The sequence below is a fragment of the Lolium rigidum genome, chromosome 7 (assembly GCF_022539505.1).
Source record: "Lolium rigidum isolate FL_2022 chromosome 7, APGP_CSIRO_Lrig_0.1, whole genome shotgun sequence".
In the NCBI taxonomy this organism is placed as follows: domain Eukaryota; kingdom Viridiplantae; phylum Streptophyta; class Magnoliopsida; order Poales; family Poaceae; genus Lolium; species Lolium rigidum.
The window spans coordinates 318908046-318933205 of record NC_061514.1 but is presented as its reverse complement, the minus strand read 5'-3'; the positions used below and the strand labels follow the sequence as shown (position 1 = coordinate 318933205).

The following is a 25160-nucleotide window of genomic DNA, read 5'->3' as shown; positions in this document are numbered from 1 at the left end:
GTGTGTTTGTTTCGGCCATGAAGTGTGGTTCACGCCCCTTTGTGTCGGTGCGATCTTTGTAAAATGATTGGAAGTCTCTAAAATTATATGCCGGGCAGATACACGGAGTATTACAACAACACCCCTCTAGCGGCAACTTTGTTAATAGTAAGAATCAAAAGATACGCATAAAAACATGTAATGGACCCCAAATCCATCATTCCTTTTTAGATAACATGTGGACAACACAGTAATTAAGACTCATAAGATGCAAATAATTTGATAGTATAGAAAATGTTTGGAGATTCCATATTGGACGCACACACCCTCCATACTATCACACAACTACATTGGACTACCCCCTCTATCTCCAAATACATGATGTATAAATTTAGTAAAAATCAAGGTTTACTTGACGATATCACTTGGAACCTTACCAAGAATGGCAAAATTGTGGTGCTTGCCCACTATGCAAACGCACGATATAGTCGGTGGATCGCCCGTTTCACTATAAGGATTTGTGATCCCATCAAGGATTGATGTGTCCTTCATTTCGTCGACCACATGCTTGGCCAAAGCACTCCATCCACAATTGGTGGGACATCATGACGAGACCCAAGGATTTGGCCTCCCTCACCCTATTTGTGTCGTGGGAAATTTGGATCGAAAGGAAACACCCGGTCTTCAAGAACAAGCAAGCTCTACCCTCAATCATTCTAGAAAAGGTCAAGCGTGAATCGAAGCTTTGGGTTTTAGCGGGCGCCAAACGCATGAGCAAATTGATGCTGCGAGAGTAGAGTGTTTTGTATCTTACATTGAATAGGGCAAATCTTTTGCCCTCGTTTTAAAACAAAACTTCACCAAACAAATTATGACCATCTATTATCCTACAAACACTTAAATAAAAGCCTCGGCATTACTCCCACCGTTCCATAATAATACCATAATACCAGTAACTCGGACATCGGTGCCAAGAGAAAAACACAACACAACTAGAAGAGGGTTGCCGTTCCCTGGAGCCGCAGAAAAGCCAGAAACCCAAAATGCCCCATTGTATAATTCAACAACATGCCGTTAACGTATTTCAACAGTGTAGGTACGAGGCTGGTGGGGCGGGTTGTTTTGTCTCAGTCTGTCAGCCACATGATGCCTTTACAAAACGGAACGGCCAGGAGCCCCAGCAAAACGCGAACTCTGGTGATGACACCCATTCCTGCCTCTCAGACACACCGCCGCTTCTCCCTCCCTCGTCCCTCCTCGTGAGCCGTCGGAGCGCCTCTCCTCCCTCCTCTCCGGCGGCGACTCGCCGCTCTTCTCCCAAGGTATGGCTCCAGCTCCCGTCCTCCATTTACCCGTCTGCACGATAGGCTGTAGAGTTCTTTGCATTGGTTAGCATCTCGGGGAATTCTGCGGGATGCTTTGATCCTGGTCAGCGCTACGGGTAAGCTAAGGGGATTTCGTTTCTTGCTCGATTGCGGCCGGGGGTGTTGATTCCCTGGGCGTGTGGCGTCCATGTGCAGCAATGTGTCAGCATTTTTTTTGTTTCGTTTCGTCCCCTTCGGAGAAAATACATTTGCAGATTTGCTAGTAATTGTTTGTCTCTGCGGGCAGGAGTTTTCAATAGTTTCGACAATGAACTTTCTACATGAGGCTTCATGCTTGTCTAGAATTTCAATGAATGAATGGCTTTTCTGAACACGACTCTCTAGGTGTTATAAACGGCAAGATCCAACCGCTGAACTTTCTTCCTAGTACTACATGTCCTCTTTCTTCTTCTTCCCGTGTTTGCCTATAAAGGGGTACCTTGACAGCTTCGGTTTGTTTGTTTGATATGGCAAAGGGGGTCCCTGACGTTCGCTACATTCAAGTAGTAACACCCTGAGGTTTAATTGCACGCCTTAACTACTACTATTATTAAGGTTTCTGAAGCTTCCAGGAAATTGCACCGAATGAAACTTGCACCTTGCAGATTTATTATACTGCTTTTTTGGTAACTACTACTAGTATCCTTGTCTGCCTCTACTTCCCCTCTGAACTTTCTGTAGACGAGTCCACAGCATTAGATGTCTCAAGTGACACAGTGAGTCATCATCTCTGCAGAGATTTCAGACACCCGTCTAGCATTTGCCCTTTTCTCGGACCGGCGATGATCCTGTGAATCTTAAATTGTAAGTTTCATGAGAAATGATCTTGGTCTTCCTGTCTGATTCAGTGTTCCACTGTTCAGTCTTTACAGACTAGATAAAAGTCGCCTAGAAAAGACTCCGTTCGAAGATGTACAAAGCTAGGAGGGCAGCTTCGCTCAAAGTGAGGCGCCGCGTCGGAAAGTATGAGCTTGGGCGCACGATTGGGGAAGGAACATTTGCAAAGGTCCGGATCGCAAAGAACATGGAGTCTGGGGATCATGTTGCCATCAAGATCCTTGACAAGGTGAAGGTTCAGAAGCATGGATTGGTCGAACAGGTGAGTATCATGCTATTACCTTGCATGATTTTGTACTATTTTCTTAGGTTTTCACAGTATAGAAAAAGTCTCCTAGCCCATTTCGATTCTAGAAATAAAGCGGTGAAAAGTACATGGCTCCGGTGCCGTAATTAACTCTAAAATTATTTATGGTCATTTATTGGATTTCACAGTAAATAGTAAAGAAAGGTCAGTACATAGATGCTAGCTTAATTCTGATGCCAATGCAAACTCTTATGATGACAGATTAGACGGGAAATTTGTACGATGAAGTTGATACAGCACCCCAATGTTGTTCGCCTGCATGAGGTAAGGACTAACCTTGGGATACAATAATAATGTTAATTGTTATACTGCATATGTTAGAAATAATTACATTTGAGTCTACAGTTGCTCAATATTTTAATTTTTTCCGCCTTGATTACAACAGGTGATGGGTAGTAAAGCAAGGATTTTCATTGTTCTCGAATATATTACGGGTGGAGAGCTGCATGACATTATCGTTAGTACTACCGCATCTCTTATTTTATCATACTATTATGTAGTGGACGATTGTCGATCAGCAGAGTAGCAGCACCAATTGCTAGAAATTTAGAATCTATGTCACTGTTGCTGTTATTTACATGGCACTTTAATTGACTTCTACCAATTTCGTAATCAGGTTGACCGCGGAAGCTTGAAGGAGGATGAAGCACGCAAGTTCTTTCAACAATTGATCAATGCAGTAGATTATTGCCACAGTAGGGGTGTATACCACAGAGACCTGAAGGTATTAGTGTCAAGGACTCTACCCCTTGGTTTTTTATTATGCATCAGCCATTACGATCCAGCAGAAATTTTGGAAAATTGACAAACTGATGTTTCATGCATGCCAGATAGAGAATTTGTTGCTTGATACTGCTGGGAACCTCAAAGTCTCGGACTTTGGCTTAAGTGCTATATCTGAGCAGGTAAAGGTAATATTATATATAACATAACAATCTACAAAATTACGGAACTTACTGCACCTGTATAGTTTTTATGTTGATGGCGTTTAACATTTATATCTCAATCTTTAACTACTTCAACCGTAACAGGCCGATGGATTACTGCATACTACATGTGGAACACCAAATTACGTTGCTCCTGAGGTAACATCTGCTTCTAAAGTAGTATTTATTTTGTTTTTTTATTTTAACAAGAAACAAAATGCGTAAATCTAACGATATATTATATGCAGGTTATTGAGGATAAGGGCTATGATGGTGCACTTGCAGACCTTTGGTCCTGTGGGGTAATTCTTTTTGTGATGCTTGCTGGATATCTGCCTTTTGAGGATGACAATCTCGCATCCCTTTATAAAAAGGTAACATAGAAGGAATAAATATAAATAAATTCCACTGTTTGGTTGTATATTTTTATTTACTCTTTTTTATCTGACCAGATCTCTGCAGCACAATTTGTTTGTCCATCTTGGTTTTCTGATGGTGCTAAAAAGCTGATTGCCAGAGTTCTGGATCCTAATCCTTCCACTGTAAGTTTTTTTTGACATAGCATTCCACTTGTGACATTTAAAATTACTCACGAATGACATTACTTGCGGAGTTCGTTCTTACCTGTTTCTTCGTTGATACTGACCAGCGGATAACTATTGCTCAACTATTGAAAGATCAATGGTTCAAAAAAGGGTACAAGCCACCTGTCTTTGATGAGAAAAGCCAAACTACTCTGGATGATGTCGATGCTGCTTTTGGAGACTCAGAAGTGAGTAATCAATTGGATAATCACTGGAAAATCTATTGGCATTTTATGGTTGAAATAAGACTAAATAAATGATTTACTACATTTGCCAGGAAAAACTTGTGAAAGAGGACATGGAAGGGCAACCAGCTTCAATGAACGCATTTGAGTTGATATCACTGAATAGGGGACTGAATCTTGATAACTTGTTTGAAACAGATAAGGTAAGAAGCATATTTTGAAGAGTAGTATGTACTTGATGCAGTGAGCTAAATTTTATTAATCTATACCAGAAGTACAAGAGAGAAAAAAGATTTACATCACAGTGTCCTCCCGGAGAGATCATCACTAGGATTGAAGCTGCAGCTAAGCCACTTGGGTTTGACATCCAAAAGAAAAATTACAAGGTATGGTAATCATCCACCATGAAATATCCGTTGTACTACCTTTAATAACTTAGCCTAGAGTTCCTTTCCTCTTCTTTTTGTTTCCTTTTCTGTTTTTTTTTTCTTTATGTTGTGGGCTGTTCTTGCACTATTTTGGTACTTTCTTCTAAAACAAGGTATGCTAAATGACCCACACATACAAAGTATGCTAAATATCCTCCATGCAATATTCCTCGTGTTACGTTTAATAATGGTGTGCAATTTTTTACATAAAAAAGCTGGATATAAGTATATGATGACTGTCCTTGTCAGTCTTCATGTCTTAATCTGTTAAACATTTTTTATTGCTTCTTTTCAGATGCAAATGGAGAACCTAAAACCGGGAAGAAAAGGAAATCTAAATGTTGCAACTGAGGTTAGACAAAACCACCAGCTAGAGAAATGTGTTTCAGGGAAAAAGGCAAATAGTGATTTCTCCTGTGTTATGTTTAGGTGTTCCAAGTGGCTCCATCTTTGCATGTCGTTGAGCTCAAAAAGGCAAAAGGAGATACTCTGGAATTTCAGAAGGTTAGTCTTTAATATTTTTCCTCTTTGGCCCTTTTACAGTGCAGTTTTTTGTTTTTATCTTGAGTCCACTGTTACAGGTACAGTATAAGTCAGTTCTCTTACAATGGTAAATCTAACAAAATCATGACAACTGTTTGCAGTTCTACACAAAACTCTCGGCTCAGCTAAAGGATGTTGTTTGGGTCTGTGAAGGTGAAGCTGAAGAAAGAAGCTCCGCAACATGAGGCAGCTGCAGAGTATCTCCCTCGGGAAGTAGTGTTTTAGGTTCTCTTGTACATAGTTCTCCTAGGACTCCCTACATAATTTTGTTTGTTCATCGATGTATAGGCTTTAGGTTTGGTTCATGGCCAGCTGGGAGTAGATAAACATATACTACCAATAGGTTGAGGTGTCTCTCCTTTTCTCTTTGAAGAAAGGATGGCTAAATTGTAGCTGTGTAGCATTTGATGCTCTACTATGTTAATCTTCACTCTCTTTCTCCAAAACTGATGAACATGGGAGGAAAAGAGAAGGCGATTGGGAGGTTCAGATTCAGCAAAATTGATTTATTCTCTCATCTTAGTGAGACAATACTGGCCAAATCACGACAGATATGGGTGAACAAGTTCCATCAAGTATTCTGGGTAAAGCAATCAAACAACAAGGCTTCAGACACCACCACCACACTCAACCAGCATAGTTCAGCTACTGCCTCAAGCTGCAACTTGTTCCACCAGGTTTTCTGTTGTCTCCGTACCAACGTATTCCTTACCGGACGGATTCACCGACTCCGAGACCAGAGGAGCGTCTGAACTCTTGAGGTCTTCCAGGATGCTGGAGCTCCATGCAGAAAGCTGCTTAATGGATGCGTCGTCTGCGAAACAAAAACAAACTGCCTCTCATTCTACAGATTTTGACAGTAAATTCCGTAGAAAGACAGGGAAGAGTGCAAACCAAGCCTGGGGACAGTGTGACCCTGGGGATGCCTTATGATGAGAGGGTCATCAAAGGCAGCAGCCAGCTCCTCAGAAGGTACTTTCAGCCAGTCCTTCTCTCCAATGAAATGGACAGATTTTGCCTTGATCGGGGCCTTGTAGGCCACATCGCAAATGCTTGGGTCCCTGAACTTGCTCCCAGATACTGATACCATGAACTGAATTGGTGGGTGATCATTTAGCACCTTGCACTAAATCATTCAGCTTATTAGTAAGAGACATCACGTAGTAAGGAGAACAATCTCCCTGGAGAACTAAATTTTCTGTCCAAGTCTGTGTTCTTATTAAATGTTTGTTAGTTGTTACAACAGTTAGGTTAGACAGACATAAGCTCGTATCAAAAAGTTCTATGTCAGATTAAGAGATATTTGGTATATGCTCTTGAATAATAGCTTTCCTTTTACTTAAGTGTTACTATAAAAAAATGTTATATTTTGTCCAGAATAGTAATTTCTCTTGAGAATAGCTTTCCCACTCAGTGTTAGTGTTAATATAAAAGATTATCTCCTGTCAGGATGAGGTTGAGATCCAGATCCTTATTGATAATACTATATAATAGTGAAAACTACCAGCTGAACTGCTACATCATAGGGATGCTCTGATAAAAGCCGATATATTGATACTAGAGCAGTTTGACTCACTATATAATATACAAATGCAGTCCACTGTTTCATGTTCGTTTGTACTTTCGCTAGAATTTTACTCAAAGTCAACAGAATTAAAGAGTAAAAGTGTGCACCTGTGCTTGGTAGCCTATCAGAAGGGCTGAAAGTGTTGCACCCTGGAAAGAGAGAAATTACTAGATGAACTACAACATACAACTGATTTTCAACTCGCAGAGTTCATATCATAAGCACTCAAACAGTTTAATGCAATTGTCTTGGACTTTTTACCTGGGAGAATCCAAGCAGGCCATCAAAAGGTCCATTCTTCACCATGTAATCACACAGATATGAAATGCACTCATCCAGATTTGTGTATTCGGTGAATTCCTGCATAGGGAGTATGTTTAGGATGGTGACCAAACTGAAGCTAGATCTCAAATGCCAATCGATTTTGGAAGGGCCGAATACAGTTCTGGTTCCATCTGAACAGTTTACCTTGTTGAACTGAAACCATTCAAAGTATGGTGGGGGGAATATGCCCTCTATATCTGATTTCCCTCCAGCTGGGTACATACCATCAGGGAAGACCTGAAAAACCGCAAAGTTACTTGAGAGCAAAAGAAAAAAGGCTAAACGATGGAATGTTGTCTATTGGATCCAGGGGAAGAACCATTTCAAATTGTTCGAAGATGGAAGGGTGCCATTTGCTGATCTGCTTCTTCAAGAAGCTCCCACTTGTCCGGAAGCCATGTAAGCAGAGCACCTTATATTTCTTCTCCTGCTCCATGGGTTCTACTCTTCCAAGCACACAGCACGGAAGACAGGTAGTTTCAAGCCTTAAAAAGGCCAGGACTGTGTGTGGTAGTTGCTACCTACCACAGCTCAGGCTGCAACTCTGCCATCACAACCAACAACAATTTGTTAACTGCAACCTACCCAGCAGGTCAGACAGACAAATCTCTTTTATTGTCTGAATAAGTCTGATCCAGAGAAATCTCCTTTATTGTGCTGAATAAGTCTGATTCAGCATTATATACATTATTAAATATAGGTCTTAATATCTGCAGTTCACAAAATAGATCGTGCAGAACCACAAGATAAAAACAAGGTAACAACTATAAACGGTCAAGGAAATAAGAGGCACCAGCTTTCCATTGATACTAGAAGAGTCAAGCACAAGATTAAAAAATATACTACAAACGGGCCCAACTGCAATCAGGATACACCAGGTAGGGGCAAGTTCACATAAAACACAACAGATCTGGAAACACACTGGATAGAAGGAACATAGCAGGAATTGCGTTGTCCGTTTTAGCAGCAGCTACAGCTAGTAGGATGCTTAACTGGAAATCGATCAAATAAGAGTTGCATCTTAACTAATATGCAATGCACAATCTCCGGAGATGCTCATTTGGCCATCATGACCTTGACAAACTCCTCGTAGTTGATCTGGCCATCACCATCAACATCAGCTTCACGGATCATCTCGTCGACCTCCTCGTCGGTTAGCTTCTCACCAAGGTTTGTCATGACATGACGGAGCTCAGCAGCAGAGATGAAGCCATTTTGGTCCTTGTCGAACACCCTGAAGGCCTCCTTGAGCTCTTCCTCAGAGTCAGTGTCCTTCATCTTGCGAGCCATCAGATTGAGGAACTCTGGGAAATCAATGGTGCCGTTGCCATCAGCATCGACTTCATTGATCATGTCCTGGAGCTCAGCCTCCGTTGGGTTCTGCCCCAGCGAGCGCATGACCGTTCCCAGCTCCTTGGTTGTGATGCAACCTGTAAGAGATACACGCAACCAGTATCAGGCATAGAACATTGAGTTGTGCTCAAAACAAAGTAATTCATCTTTGAAGAATGGAAAGTATTTTTGTACACGACACATCTAATTATGACAGATCAACTTACGAAGAAAAGGAAACAAACTGCTGCTTATTGCCAGCAATGGGTAAGGTCCAAACAAGTTTGAAAGTAGTGAAAGAATATCTACGCAGGGTACAAATATGCTAAAACTAAACGTGTCCTTACTATACTGTGTATATCTTGTTCAGGCACAATTTGCATATCTAGATTATTCGCTTAAGTAATTGTTCAAACAGAGATAGTTTCTATACATGATTAACCAACTTTTAACTTTAGTACATGACTAACAAACTGAGATAATCAGGGTACGAAAATACTAGAAAAATGATACCTGCTTGAGACTAGCCGAGGACAAAAGAAAAATCAGTACTATATAGAGAACCAAAACAATGTATCCACACAGGGTACCAAAATACTAGGTAATTGTTACCTGCTTGAGTCGCCCAGGACAAAAGAAAAATCAACTACAGCACAGAGAACCAAAACAATGTATCTACACAAACTTAATTGCCAGATCATTCAAAGCTGAATAAGAAGTTGGGGTATGTTTGGATTGTGACCAAAGTGTGCCATACCATTTTGGCTTGGTCAGGCACAATGTATCTACTGTGTATATCTTGTTCAGGCACAATTTGCATATTTTGTTTGGTCATGACCAAAAGTTTGGCTCTTGTTTGGATAGTTGCCAAGTTTTTGGCTTGCCAATGCTCCACTACCACCCAACCCTCTACCATATCTAGAGAAACAGACGAGTCCTTTTTTTAATTGCATAATTACTTAAAATCTTACATTGCACCATTACAATTACTGTGTCATCCTTTTAACCAACCCCATAGAATATTACTGCGTCAAATTTCTAAACGGTGGCGAATTTTCTACAGAGAACTCCAGATGGACTTAATAACTGCCTAAGCTGAATTAACCGCAGTACAACCAGGGAACTACTACCGTGTCACAAACAGCACTCCACGGTCAACAACTAGTGTTTGTTCAGATGATGCGGCCGGTAAGTAACAGTGGATGCGACCGCAGCGCGATCGAGACCATAAAACCTAGAAGGCGACGTGATCCCCAAAAATTAAAACGTAGACGGCGACGAGGAGCCATTGTCAGGAAAAGGTCAGCTCCGAAGATAAGCGTCCGGTCCGTATCGAACCGGCCACTGGGCACAGATGACAGCGACACGGTTTGGCCCTCGATTCGGTCCAGATCCGGGCCGGATCTACAATCCGGCGGCTAAAATTTTACGACGCTCGACAGGGCAATGCAACCGCGCGTGCAGAGGCGCTCGCTCGCACGGCGGAGAGATCCGAGCAGCAGGAGGAGGAGGAGGGGGAGGGAGGGGCTGGCTTACCATCTCCGTCCTTGTCGAACAGGCTGAAGGCCTCCTTGAACTCGGCGATCTGGTCGTCGGTGAGCTGATCCGCCATGGTCGCCGCCGCGGGGTGGGCCGGAGGATCGAGACGGCACGAGCGCACGAACGCCGGTGAACTGGGTAGGCGCCGCGGCGGACGCGAGAGGGGCTGGCTGGGAGCGTTCTGTGGCGTGGCGTCCGGTGGAATTTTCCCGGATTGATTTATACAAGGCCCAGCCTACGCCGCTAGACGCGGCCGTTACCGTCCGCCAGCCGAGTTCCCGAAACTACCCCTGCCCTGCCTTCTTCTCCGGTCAATGTTTTTTCTTTCTCGAGTGATGGAATTTTGTACAGGTTAGGTGATGGCATAGTCACCATGGTCAAGGTTTTATTGAATAGAAAGAATAAAACTGGTACTATCTCTGTCTAGTCTATAAAAGAATGTCGCAAGTTTGCGTAAATTCGGATGTATGACACTCTTTAGTATATAGGTACATACGAATTTGGACAAATCTTTGGCATCCTTTTATAGAGGGAGGGACTATCAATTTATCGTCAACCATGTTTTCTACTCCCTCTAGGCTAAAATCCAGTGCGTATAAGATTTTTTGAAAGCCAAGCCGTGTGAATTTTGACAAAGTTTTATATAAATAAATAAGAACATCTAGAATTTTAAACCAGTCCCATTTAATTAATCATGAATTATATTTTAATATGGTATTTGGTATTTTAGATATCGATAGTTTTCTCAATAAACTTGATCGAATCTAGTGGAGTTTAACTTTCACGCAACCCAATGCGCACTATACTATGGTAAGGAGAGAGTATCAACTCCGCCAAGCTTAAATAGGAATATTAATTTTTAAATTTAGCCGCACCTGAGCCGCACCACTTCTTCTACCGACTTTGCTAGCTTCGTGTAGTAGGTACGGTTCTCCTCCTGCTTTGTATGTGACATTGACTCCTTTAATGTGTCAAAACAAACTTAGTTCATTGGCCCTTAGCTTACTCCTCATCTACCCTTTCTAGGGGGCCATATTTATTGAGAAAGCTTGATCTTTTTGAGGTGTGGTACCCCATGGAATTTTTCGGGCCGATTATACATTGTTCATCTACGCCCCTAGACGTGGTTGCTACCTTCTAACAATTGAGTTCCCTAAACTGATCTCTCTTTTTTTTTCCTTTTTTCAATGTGTTTTCTTTCTTGAATTGTGGAATATGGTATGCCTTGGTTGATGCCATAGTAGCATGTTCAAGATTGGTTGTGTGCATGCACCTAGTTGAAATTAACCATGTTCGTAAACTAGCAGTGCCCGCAGCCTGATTGTTTGATGACAAAACACAGTGAAAAAACACGAAAACATGTCCAAAAAAAAAAGATGATTGGAGCACTTCTGGGACGACATTTCTCCTTTCTGGGATGCGTGGAAGGGCATTTGGGTAACATCGCAGCCCTCCGTTATGTCCAAAAGAGAGTCTGTACACGTGGGGCTGCCAAAGGGAAGAATTTCTCGATGATGCACGATCTGCTGGCATCTTTCAAACAGAGCGGAGAAATGACGCAAATGACCCCCACGCGGTTGGGACGCGGAGTGCAACATTTCGCTCATCAGTCCTCCAGTTCTGAAAGTTTCCGTTTAATGGACTCTCTAGGCCTGGGCCTGTTAGCACATCGGCTGCTCATTATCGGGCCTTCCTATCTTCATTGGGCCCGGCCTGGAGATCGATCCCCTTGTTTCTGTACCAAATTACACAGCAACAAAATGAGTAATTGAGAACGAAAATAGCCAATGGGAACCCGGGGTAGGTTTTTCAAAAATCGAAAAAATGATATTTGTACGTTTCAAAAAAAAATTAAGTATAAGGTGATATGTACTTGCATGAATTATTTCATTTAAAAAAGGGAAAACACTCGGGATATGTTGGAGGCGTGTGCCTGTGGGCCGTGTGTAAATCCTATCTCCTTCCTCACCTTTCCTGTCTTAGTCTTCACATCGCGATGTAGCTCCACGCCGGCGAGGCACTACGGGAGAGCTCCAGTCTGCCGACGGCTGGCACAGCAAAAAAGGCCGTCGGCATAGGCTGTACCGATGGTGACCGTCGGCGTAGCGTCGTCGGCATAGTTCTGGTCGGGGACTGCCTGATCACCGTCGGCACAGACTGGCCATCGGCACAGATTGTTGTGTCGACGGTTATACCGTCGGCATAGTATTTCAAAAATTTTAAATTTTTTTTTGAAAAAAGATTCAAATTATGTTTTTTTTAAAAAAATATTTTTTTCCAATTTTTTTCTTATTCTTTTTTACTTGTTAATCTTTCACAATCACACTTACACTTAGTACACCTAATATTAGGTCAAATTGCACTTGTAGTCAAACTTCCCAGTTGGTCACCCATCCTCACACTACTCCCGCCTCAGCATGCTTAACTTCTTGGTTCTCTTCGGATGAGCTTCCATGAAATAAATGACGCCCTTGTTGTTAATACTACCATATCAATCATATTAACCCTTTGACCGTGCTGCCACATCTCTATATTTTTGAATTCTAAATAATTACTTAAGTAAACAACAATGAATATATATAAATAATAATAATATAGAATTTGAAAACAATTAAATAATTTCATTTTTGTCTTTTTATTTAATATGGAATAATTAATATCAGTAAATACGAATTTGGCAAATAATATGTCTAAATTGATCAGAAAAATGAGAGGAATACAAATATGACATCCATATCATATTTTGAACCTACAATTTAATTTATCAAAAGTCATGAGCAATAGATCAAGTACCTCTAGTTTAAATCTGGTTGACTTTATCGAAAATGAGGTGGGAAACGGCCTCGGCATGACATAGTTTGCCGAAATGAGGTCATATTTGGCACGTGTGTGGGCCCTAGGATGGGAAGCAAGACCTCGGACGCGGATTTCTAATCCGGCCCACGGGCAACCATCTTTTCATTTTTAGCGTGTCCAAAAGGTTTTTATTTGTGAAGCAGCTACATGGGGCGCATTTTAGTATGACGTGAAACCTCCGTGCGATGATAGTAGACCACCTACGCACCACCTATCACATGGCATGTACACGCGTTAGCTATTTGAGAACCCATGCGGCTTCCGGCGGTGTCCCGCCGAATCCGCTGGAAACTGACCGGATTTGAACTAGGCCTCAACTATCCGTCACTCCAGAAATTCCGGAAAAAGTGTTTTTAGTTCTACAACGCATCATTATATGTGCTAATTTTTGTCCGTTTAGTTTGTTCACGAATGGGTGCACCCGCACGTCCGGTACGGCGATACCGCATGTCCCGGGGGCCCTGTTTTGGCCAGATGGCAATTTGAACGAAGTCAAAAAATTCCACGGAGCCGCGTAGCGTTATTTTATATGTCATGGTAACTATTCCGTTTGTCAAAACTGGGATACGACAATTATTTTGAAAAACCCTTCACGAAAAGGGCTATCACCTCCGGAGTTCTCTGGATTTCAGGGGAAATGAGGTGGAAAACGTGAAAGATCGAGATGTCGCCTAGAGGGGGGGGGGTGAATAGGCAATTACAAACTCTTTCGGATTTGTCTTGTATGAATGCGGAATTAAACTATCGTTTAGTTTACAAGCACAAACCCTAAATATGCTAAGCTCAACTAAGTGTAACAATAGCAACTAGAGCTAAGCAAGATAGGCACAAGATATATGTAGCACAAGTGATAGCAAGATATATGTAGTTCAAGCACGATGGCTATCACAAGGAAAGAGAGCTCGGGTATAGAAATAACCGAGGCACGCGGAGACGAGGATGTATTCCCGTGTTCCCTTGCTTTGCAACAAGGTACGTCACGTTTGGAGGAGTGGAGGTCCCACGAAGGATTCCCCGCGCCACGAAGGCTCACCCTATTCTCCGAACCACACCCACGAAGGATAATGGCCCTTTCCTTATGGTTAGCTTTTCCTCCGCTCCGGAGATGGCAAGCTCCACAACCACTTCACAAGCTCCACGAAGGAGAAGCCCGGGCCTCTTCACAATCTTCTTGAAGAGATCACCGGAGCACCAGTCACCAAGCCAACTAGGAGGTCACCCTCCAAGAGTAACAAGCTCACGGTCTCTCACTCGAACAAATCGTGGTGGAGAGCTCAACACTATGCAATGATGCAAAGCAAGAACACCGGAGGTGTTCAAGTCCTTCACACTCAAATCCCACCAAAGCAACGAATGCTAGGATGAGATTGGAGAGGAAGAACAAGGGGGAAAGTCAACCAAAGACTCCAAGATCTAGATCCCAAGAGATTCCCTCACTTAGAGAAGAAACGGTTTGGTGGAAGTGTAGATCTAGATCCCCTCTCTCAAATCCTCAAATATGAGCAAGAATCATGGGGGGGAACAAGAGAGAGAGCAACTTCTTCAAATGCAACAATGGAGGTGAGAGAAAGGGAAGAAGTACTTGGGCTCAAGGTGGAAGAAAGGTATTTATAGCCCAAGTGGAAAAATAACTGTTGGGGGAAAAAGACAGAAAAACGGGCAGCAAATTGGGCAGGAAAAACACCCCAGCCGGTCACCAGGCCGGCCGACCGGAGCAGCAGCCGGACAGGCCGGTCAGCAGCCCGGTCGGACCGGGGGCAGCGCCGGGCAGGCCGGTCACGGACCGGGCCTGCGACCGGACTTGGGCCAAAAGGCCCCGGGAGGCGGCCCGGATGGCACCAGCGCCGGACCCGGTCGCGGACCGGGTGGGCCGGTTGCTGGGCCGGTCGACCGGCCGGCTCCCACCCCTTTTTCCCTTTTTCTTTTTATTCTTTTCTCATCTTTCCTATTTCTTTAATAACTAATGCTCCCGAACTCCGATTGACATGAAACCAATTTTGTTGGAAAGATAACGACGAATAGAACCCCAACAAAAACTGGAAATATGGAGACTCCTCACATAACATTTTTAGATTATTTTAGAGAGGGAGTCTCCCACCGTCAGGAAACGGTAAAGACGTCCAAACTCGAAAACGCAATAGAAGATGCATGCGGATTCCGTTTTCGATGAACTTGGGCTTGTTGTAAAGCTAGCAACAAGCTCAAGAACCTCACACAGAGAAACACCAAGAAGCAATAGGGATATGCAAAGTATGCAAAGGATTGAGCTCCCTAAGACGATGCGATCAAGTTACCCAACCGAAAGCCCCTCTTGATAGTGCGGCTATTTATCCTATAATCCGGTCTCCCAACAACCACCTTGAGACCGGTAAAAGGAAAACCTAGCAAGGCCATACCTTTGCCTTGCGCATCCCGATTGATCTTGATGATAGCTCTTCAAGCTCCACTCAAGCCGGAATGCCTCACTTGATCATCGTCGCTTCGTGAAGACTCACAAATGCTCCCCCATACACCATGATGGGAAAGCTCTATTGATGCACATCTTCACATGTCCATTATCACCAAATGGACGCGCAAGCTTCAAGCATGTGATCCACTTGAGATGCTCATCTTGAACTTGCCCAAATCAACTTTGTATCTTCTCATACTCACTTAAGATAGAGCATGGCTAATATTGAGTTCCACATAAGAACTCCATCTTCATTTCTTCTTCTTGATCATGTCACATATGTATCTTTAAAACAATGATCTTGATGCCAATACACAAGGTGTATCTTTATCTTCATGGCATCCATACTTGAATCCAACACATGAAATACAAGTAGTACCTATGGAATATTCCTTCATATAAACTCAATGAAAACATTAGTCCATAGGGGTTGTCATTAATTACCAAAACCACACATAGGGGCAATGTACCCTTACAAAACGGCCTCAGCATGGCATAGTTTCCCGAAACGAGGTCATATTTGGCACGTGTGTGGGCCCTAGGATGGGAAGCAAGACCCCGGGCGCGGATTTCTAATCCGACCCACGGGCGACCATCGTTTCATTTTTAGCGTGCCCAAACGGTTTTTATTTGTGAAGCAGCTACATGAGGCGCATTTTAGTATGACGTGAAACCTACGTGCGATGATAGTAGACCACCTCCGCACCACCTATCACATGGCATGTGCACGCATTAGCTTTTTGGGAACCCATGCGGCTTTCGGCGGTGTCCCGCCGAATCCGCTGGAAACTGACCGGATTTGAACTAGGGCTCAACTATCCGTCGCTCTAGAAATTCCGGAAAAATGTTTTTAGTTCTACGACGCATCATTATATGTGCTAATTTTTGTCCGTTTAGTTTTTTCGCGAATGGGTGCACCCGAACGCCCGGTACGGCGATACCGCATGTCCTGGGGGGGCCTGTTTTGGCCAGATGGCAATTTGAACGAAGTCAAAAAATCCCACGGAGTCGCGTGGTGTCATTTTATATGTCATAGTAACTATTCCGTTTGTCAAAACTGGGATGTGGCAATTATTTTGCAAAACCCTTCACGAAAAGAGCTATCATGTCCGGGGTTCTATGGATTTCAGGGGAAATGAGGTGGGAAACGGCCTCAGCATGGCATAATTTGCCGAAACGAGGTCATATTTGGCACGTGTGTGGGCCCTAGGATGGTAAGCAATACCCCAGACGTGGATTTCTAATCCGACCCACGAGCGACCATTTTTCATTTTTGGCGTGTGTGAAAGCCATGAAACCTCGAACATTATAGCTCATTTCTAAGAAAATTTATTTAGGTATTCGAAATATTCCATTTTTGATATTTTTCTATGATAGATCTTGTTTTTCTGCAAAATTTGATATATTATACTTATTTTTCTCAGTTAGAATGATTTAGTTATGTTTTTTTGAAGACTGCCATGGAGAAATAGGAAAAAGCTGTGCCGACGGTTAAACCGTCGGCACAGGTCTGTAGTGGAAAAAAAAAAGAAAAAAAATGTTGTGCCGACGGCCGGATCGGTCCCTGTTCCGACGGCCGAACCGTGCCGACGGTGACCGTCGCGCACATCCAGCCTGCACCGACGGCCAATTTAACGCCGACGGTCATCCTCGTCGCCGCGCTCCGGAGGCTACTGTGCTGACGGCCCCGACATTTGGCCGTCGGCACATCGCCTGGCCGTTGGCGTACGGCAATTCTCCCGTAGTGATGCCCACCTCCAACCCCCGCGTCGCATACCTCCGAGCCTGTGTCGCCCATCTCTCCCCCCCCCCCCCCGCCGCCAACTCCGCGCACTTCCTCCTCCCAACCTCGCCCGCCTCGCCGCCCATTTCCCGTTTGGAGCTCATCCGCATTGTCGGTCGCCAACCATTCCCCGTCCGGAGCTCGCCCGCCTCGCCACCCAGACCTCGCGCGGGCCGATGATGGGGACCAGGTCGCTGCTACCTCTAGTCCTCCGCAACGGTGTGCTCCATACCCGGGCTCACTAGCCCCACACACAGCTCGTGAAGGCCGTTGCTATCATGAATCTGGTGCAGAGATGGGCGTGGGCTGCAGGGGTGGGCGTGCTGCTAGCGGATGGACGTGATTGCTACAATGGGCATACGTGTTTGCTACAAGGGGATGCCAGCTTTGCTACGAGTGGCGGCCTGACTTGCTACAATGGCGCAACGGTGTTGCTGCTAGCGACTGTCGGCTTTTCAACCAATCCTTGTTGGAGCTTCTACCAAGGTCCATCGGAATTGTTGCCATGGCAAGCGGCATTGCTGCTAGCGACCACCAGGGCTGCTACAAATGTACGTCAACTCTGCTACCCAGATGCATCGGAGTTGCTACCATGGCGTGGTGGCGTTCCTGCCAGCAGCCGCCGCAACAGTAAATGTACATCGGTGACGCCATGTCGGGCTCCGGTGATGTCCGTAGCGGACGGAGGAACAACGCAGACGTGTATGGAGGGATGGACGCATAGCGGTGAGGTGGGATGCAGCTGCTGCATAGGCGACCCCACGACGGGATTTCTCCGGCGACGCCACGATGTTGTTCTCCGGCAACGCCTGGACGGAAGGACATGGCCGTGCTACATGTGTGGGCGACTAGGGTCGGGGGAAGACTATGTTGTCAGATGATTCAGATCCCTTCGTGTGGTTTGCTTTTTCTATTTGCTAGGAACATTGAACCGGGACGGACGTTCCTGGTCACCCGCATCGTATGGCTGCCGTCCCGAGGGATCAGAGGATTTGATTGATTGGGGACGCTCACAACGCTCCTCAAGGTCTCATTTGATTCATAGGATCGAAAAATCATAGAAATAGAAAAATCATAGGATTGGGATATCATGGCTAGTTAATCTTATAGGAAGATGAGTTTTATTTGGTTGTGCCAAAGGAAATTTTCTATGAAGTACAACCTAATGTTTTATTCCTTTAGAATTTGCACTACAAGATTCATATAAAATTAGTTCCTATAGGGGATATGTTCCTATGAATCGAACAACTAATATAGGAAATTTTTATATAGAATCTAAATCCTACACAACTATTCAAATCCTATAAATCAAGAAGCCCCAAAAAAAACTTTGAAAAAAAAAGTTGTTTTTTATAAATAAAAAAAAAACAGGTACGTCTACACCTGCTCTACCAAATCGGCGTCGCACCCGAAACACTCTGTAACTTTTTGTGAAAACTGAGTTTATTCTTGGGCACTGTCATCGACTTTGTCTCAATAAAAACCTTCACAATTCCAGAACAAATTTAGGACCAGCAAGAGGCTAAATCATTCCTGCATAAAGTACACATTGGTTTATGTTTGATCTAATCGGCAATGTCTTCAGGAAGTCGGCAGCAGCAGCTTTTACACGCTAGCTATCTCTCAATGGCTTTGTAGAGGACGGTGGTGACATATTTGGATCGGAACCGGTGCGTGTGGCCGAGCGCCACCAGCGGCTGCGCGCCCCACCCCTTCTCGATGTACAGATGGTTGAGCACGACGTGCCTCGGCCTCGCGCATTCACGCTCCGAGCTGCGGGAGTTGAGCACCCCGAGGTAGAGCTGAGACGGGAGGGTGGGAGGCTCCTTGCTGAACTCCTTGTCATCGGGGACCTGGAAGCCGTAGCTGGAGTCCGGGGAGGAAGGTGCCATCAGCTCCGATACGCTCTCCACGCTTTCCGGTACAAAATCCTGCATCCATAAGCCGAATCATCAAGAGTACGAGCACACTTGGTTCAAAGACATGATCACCGTCAGTGTCCGAAGTGATGCTCTATACATGCTTGGTATGATCATAAATTGACACTCACATTGACGTCAAGAAGATTCACGATGTTACCCATGTTGTCGGTTTCGCAGGGAAGGTCGGGCAGGAATCTCCTTTCTCCGTCGACAATGAATCTGTACCTGTAAACTCCAGATGGAAGCTCTAGCAAGATGGTGTGGTCTTTCCCAGATTTCTGAACGGTTTTCCTGTCATGTATGTTGACAGTGTCAGTCTTCCATTAAGTTGATCAGTTTTACGGGGAAAGAGAATGTGGAAGTCTTCTATCTGGCTAATGAAAAATGTACTTCGATGTCCAATTATCCCAGGATCCTTCCACGTAGATGTTCTTCCCTCCATGAGGCCACAAAAGCAGAGTAGGAATCCTCTTTTGAGGCGGGCCGTCAGAATCATCCTGTTGATCACGCATCAATATCTGGTTGAACACCGGAGGCGGTACATCTGTAGCTCTTTGCAGTGGAGTTACAGGACTCTGCAGTGTACAATTATATGTCAAATCCGTTTCAAAAAAAAAAACGCATTGGAAGGAAATGATGTGCAAGAGCTGGACCAAATGAGGGGTTGATAAAACCGTTGAAAAGAGAGCAGACCCTGACATGTTGGCTAACAAATACACAACTTTTTTTCTAGAACAAATTAAGGCCATTAACAGGTCTAACTGTATTGTTCATCAGAAATCTGGATACAGCAACAAACAGATCTAACTGTATTGTTCATCAGAGATGAAGGAGTAATAAGGACATCGCCGGGAGTGTCTTTCAACTAAAAATCTCTCGGCGACCTTCTTTATATACATGCTCTTTACTTTATATTCAGAAATAAAATTGATTTTTATAGATCCAAAACCAGTTGGCATCAATAAAAATTACCAAATTAATGAACTATGTTATTTTATGGACATAGTTACAGACACGAACTATGTTATAAACATGGTGACAAACATCGAGTTGGCTAGTACATGTGAATTTATGTTGTTTTTCCTTGTTCATGTCTGACTAGTAACCAGTTCATACATAATAGCAAATCATCTGAACAACAATAAGTTTCGGATCAACACCATTTCAGACACCAACGGCGTAATTCTGACAGATAGGTAGCAGGGCTCAAATTAACCATAGTTGTCAGCAAGTAAGGTGTGTTTGGTTGGTGCCCATATTAGCCCTACCAAATATTTGGCAAGAGTTGGTTGCCAATTTTTTGGTCAAGGAATTCTTAAGGTGTGTTTGGTTGGTGCCCATATTAGCCTCACCAAATATTTTGTCAAGGGTTGGTTGCCAATTTTCTAGTCAAGGAATTCTTAGCCCACGTTTTGCCCAATTATTTGGCAAGAATCTGTGAGTGAGAAGGGTAGACATCAAGGGTACGTTTGGTTTATGTCCCAGTCAACCCCGCCAAATCATTGGCAAGACCAATATTTTGGCGAACGATTCTTGCGTCCGCAATTCGCCCACGATTGGCGAGAAGTTACGCTGCAATAGCTGGGCTGGGTAGGGCTAGCCAATATTTTAGGAGCGAACCAAACAGCAGCCGGATATGATGTGCCTACCAATATTGTGGTAAGGCATGCATCGGCTTCGAACCAAACATATCCCTATTGGCAGCCAAAATTTTGGCTACAAACCAAACAATGACTAAAATTTTATGGGCAACCAATTTTTTTGTGGGGCTACTTGGGGAACCTAACCAAACACACACTTAGACCACGTTTTGGCCAATTATTTGGCAAGAATCTGTGAGTGAGAAGGGTAGACATCTATTGGCAGCCAAAATTTTGGCTACAAAAACAAACAATGACCAAAACTTGATGGGCAACCAATTTTTTGGTGGTGCTACTTGGGGAACCAAACCAAACACACCCTAAATAAATGTCTTGGAAGTTCCAACACCACTGTAATCTAATCGAATCATTCCTCAAAAAAATAAATCTAATCGATTTGAGAGACGGTATCCCTCAAACTGGCGCGGAACTGATCGAACCACTCGGACGCGATCATGATCGGAACAATACTGAATTAATCGCAGCACAATTCACAAATTAACCACGCCCTCGATGGCATTGCACATCGGGAGCAAGATCCCTAGGCGATCAAACCGCACACCGTAGGATCTACACCGATCGTGCAAGAGAAGAATCGAGAGGGCGGGGAGAGAAGATCAGTTACGCGCGTGATGGATCGATCTGACTGACCTGGGGCACGAACATGCGCGGCGAGTGCGGCCGCGGGGGGCTTCCCGGCGAGGAAGAACCTCCCGCTCCGCCCCCACCCCTTCCTCCTCCGACGTAGCCCGTCGAGGACGCGCGCCGCACGTGGCCACGCCCACCCTCGTCCATCTCGGCGTCCGCGATGTCCTCCAGCCTGCCGCTCGCGTTGCCCATCGATCGATCTCAGCCCGAGATCGACCACCGCCTCCGCCGCGGGGCGCGCGGGCAGAGGAAGAATCTATGGCAAAGCCAAGCCGGTCGGGATGTGCCGTCTGGCCGTCGTCGTGCCGCCGCTGCGATCGCGGCAGAGAGGGGGAGGACGAAGCGGAACTACCAATGGATCAACCCGGTGCTACTGGGTTTGCCCGGGAAACAAACGAGTCCAACGCGCCGGATGTAGATATAACGTGGCAGCCCAGGCCCATTGGTTTTCCAAGTCCGGTCGCATGTTTCCATTTGTAAGAAGTTTCTATATTCTTGTTTCTGAATTTTTCACGGAAACATCTCATTTTTGGAAGATATCTTGAAATCATCGATTTTTATGGGTTCACGGATAGCTGAGGTGGCATCTAGCGGTAGCGATTTCTGGCAGGTGATCAACACACTAGTAGGAAAAGCCTCATCAGTGGCGCACGAAAAATGGATTCTGTGGCGCATGGGAACGTCGCCATAAAAATAAGGTTTCTGTGGCGCACCTGCTCATGTGCCACAGAATTAAGGTTTCTGTGGCGCACGTGTTTTTAGGTGCGCCACAGAATTGGTTTTTAGTGCGCCACAGAATTTGCTTGTATTATACACGATTTTGTGCTGCCTGCTATACACATACACATGCAGTTTATAGACAGCAATACAGATACACAGATACACCGGTTATATACAGCAACATTCAGATATAATATAAATATCATGTACATTGCACAGATATAACATAGACATCATCATCACATTACTTAGAGCCCGATCGAGATACATATATAGTGGCAAGTGTCAAATGTTTTGCATACAACTCTTAATTCATACAAAATTCACAATTTCGAGATACAAAGTAGTCTTCATCCGGTTCCTCCTTTGTTCCGTCATCTCTACCCACCAGGCTCGCTTGCATCGGGGTCCTTCATCCAGTTCCTACTATGATGAAAATGGAAGAAAGTGAGACCAACAAGTCCGATGCACAAGAGAAATGGAATAAATGCCTCATACATTGTTGGTCAACACAAATATTAACATTCAGGGACGGTGTAAGTGAGACCAAGTCCGATGCACAAGAGATTGATATTTGTGCTATCTTACCAGGCTCACTTACGCCGTCCCCGAGTGTACGGTAACCAAACATTTTAATCATCGGCATTTTGAAAATGTCATAGCAAATGGAATGACAAAATGGAATAAGTGCCTCATACATTGTTGGTCAACACAAATATTAACATTTAGGGATGGCGTAAGTGAGACCAAGTCCGATGCACAAGAGATTGATATTTGTGCTATCTTACCAGGCTCACTTACGCCACCCCCAAGTGTACGGTGACCAACATTTTAATCATCGGCATTTTGAAAATACCAAAGCAAATGGAATGACAAGGGCCTCATACTTTGTTGGTCGAAACAAATATTAACATTCCGGGACTGGAGTTAGCGAGCCAGGTAGGATGCACAAGAGATTGATATTTGTGCAATCACACGAGGCTCACTAACACCGCCCCCGAGTGTACGGTGACCAAGCATTTTAATCATCGGCATTTTGAAAATCTCAAAGCAAATGGAATGACAAAATGGAATAAGTGCCTCATACATTGTTGGTCAACACAAATATTAACATTTAGGGATGGTGTAAGCGAGGCCAGGTATGATGCACAAGAGATTGATATTTGTGCTATCTTACCAGGCTCACTTACGCCACCCCCGAGTGTACGGTGACCAAACATTTTAATCATCGGCATTTTGAAAATCTCAAAGCAAATGGAATGACAAAATAGAATATGTGCCTCATACATTGTTGGTCAACACAAATACTTTGCAGAAGGGCCCCCTTTCCCCGGTCGGCGTTCCGTCAACGGGTGCTTGACGACACAACAACGCCGATCCGCATCTCCGGCGCGGAACCACGCCGGTCCCTCGCCGTCCGGTGAACGAGTCCTTGATGCAAAGACCGTGCCGGCCTGCCCAGCATTATGCCGGGCCGTGTTGCCGCGCTTCAAGCCGTGTGTCCCGCGCCTGCACTCGTTCGCCTTCTTGCCCGGTGAACCAATAGGCTGATCGTTGGAATAAGGAAACCGATGACAGCCGGTCGCAAGATTAAATTGCGATCGGCCGTCATCGGCTTCCTTATTCCAACGATTAGTCTATTCGTTCACCGGGCAAGAAGGCGAAGAGTGCGGGCGCATGATCGACACGGCCCGAAGCGCGACAACGGGGTCGGCATGATGCTAGGGAGGCTGGCACCGTCTTGGCATTAAGGACTCGTTCACGCACTCGACGGCGAGAGAAGAAAAGTGGTGCTGCGCCGGAGAGGCATGTCGGCGTTGTTGTCTCATCAAGGACTCGTTCACGGAACGGCGGCCAGGGAAAGGGGGCTCGTCTACAAAGTATATTGCGGCGTATAGGTGACCAAACATTCTAATCATCGGCACTAAAATGGAAGAAAGGCCAATGCAATTAAGAAGTAGCTAGTATGAACTAAATGGAATGCCTCATACTTTGTTGGTCGAAACAAATATGAACATCCCGGGATGACGTTAGTGAGGCTAGGTAGGATGCACAAGAGATTGATATTTGTGCCATCACACCAGGCTCACTAGCGACACCCCGGAGTGTACAGTTGACCGAACATTCTAATCATCGGCACTAAAATGGAAGAAAGAGCCAAGTGGTATCAACTAAATGGAATGCCTCATACTTTGTTGGTCGAAACAAATATTAACATCCAGGGATGGAGTAAGTGAGGCCGGTAGGATGCACAAGATATTGATATTTGTGCCATCACACCAAGCCTCACTTGCTCCACCCCGAGTGTACGAGTGATCGACCAACCATCTAATCATCGACAAGTACAAAAACACCACCAAACCAGCAACCATGGTGACATAAGTCAAGATGCACAAACACACATAGCATGCATGGAGCGAGATGCTCCAAAGGGATTATTCATCACTTGGTATATAGACCAAGTGATGCTGGCAAAAGAGAGGCCAATCAAGAACCAAGTAAATCCAGTAAGTGATAGATATGCCTAAACAAGCAACAACACATAGCATATCCCAGCTAACCGGATGAGACAAGTCTTGGTAGCCAACTTAATCACCTAGCACCACCTAGCCTTTTAAAACCATCGAAACGAGTCCTTTTTCTTCAAAGGATACCACAGGTGGCATTCATTTACATGATCCCCTACTGTGGATATCTCTATTTTCATCAAAGCCAACAAGAAATAGATCATAAGGCATCAATTAAGGAGGCAACCAGGGACAAAGGCACCAATTGGGGTAATGTTAAAATGTTTGTCTCCATATTTGGGAGAAATTTTTAATATTGGAGTCTAGCTAATGGAAATCAAGAACTAGTCTTGATCTCCAAATGGTGATTAGAGGGAATTTATTCATCTTAAGCAACATTAGGGACAAATGGGATCATGCAAGGGACTTGGATCATTTGGATCATAAGGCATCAATTAAGGAGGCAACCAGGGACAAAGGGAAACATTTGATGATCCATTATCATAGGCAACAAAGCAAGCAACTTTTCCCCTCTAATCTAGCTAGAGTCCTTAAAAGAAATCCATCATAAGCATGGTCAAATACACATATATAGCATGGGGCAGATGCTTCAAAGGGATTATATATTCATCACTTGGTAATTTGGAGAGCAAACAAGCAGTAGCTGATGACCCACAAGTATAGGGGGTGTATCGTAGTATCTTCGATAAGTAAGAATGT

General features: G+C 44.4%; 3 protein-coding genes across 3 annotated transcripts; 1 reads left to right on the top strand and 2 right to left on the bottom strand.

Annotated features, from left to right (window-relative positions):
- Positions 1-1191: 1191 nt before the first annotated feature.
- LOC124669839 (CBL-interacting protein kinase 31-like) lies at positions 1192-5478 on the top strand. The gene is made up of 15 exons (XM_047206380.1): positions 1192-1301; positions 2207-2442; positions 2689-2751; positions 2873-2944; positions 3104-3211; positions 3318-3398; positions 3519-3572; positions 3662-3787; positions 3866-3955; positions 4063-4185; positions 4275-4385; positions 4455-4568; positions 4906-4962; positions 5040-5114; positions 5255-5478. Exons 2-15 carry the CDS (start codon positions 2254-2256, stop codon positions 5336-5338), a joined length of 1347 nt encoding a protein of 448 aa, XP_047062336.1. The 5' UTR covers positions 1192-1301; positions 2207-2253; the 3' UTR covers positions 5339-5478.
- A 160-nt stretch (positions 5479-5638) lies between these two features.
- Positions 5639-10112, bottom strand: LOC124669840 (esterase CBG03338-like). The gene is made up of 8 exons (XM_047206381.1): positions 9913-10112; positions 8119-8474; positions 7364-7561; positions 7189-7281; positions 6982-7080; positions 6828-6869; positions 6048-6279; positions 5639-5967 (listed from the first exon to the last, which is right to left on the bottom strand). The coding sequence occupies exons 1-8, from the start codon at positions 9986-9988 to the stop codon at positions 5807-5809; spliced, it is 1257 nt and encodes a 418-aa protein (XP_047062337.1). The 5' UTR covers positions 9989-10112; the 3' UTR covers positions 5639-5806.
- Positions 10113-18541: 8429 nt separating this feature from the next.
- LOC124669837 (SNF1-related protein kinase regulatory subunit beta-1-like) lies at positions 18542-21405 on the bottom strand. The gene is made up of 4 exons (XM_047206377.1): positions 21217-21405; positions 19316-19500; positions 19054-19216; positions 18542-18934 (listed from the first exon to the last, which is right to left on the bottom strand). The coding sequence occupies exons 1-4, from the start codon at positions 21403-21405 to the stop codon at positions 18620-18622; spliced, it is 852 nt and encodes a 283-aa protein (XP_047062333.1). The 3' UTR covers positions 18542-18619.
- Positions 21406-25160: the final 3755 nt, after the last annotated feature.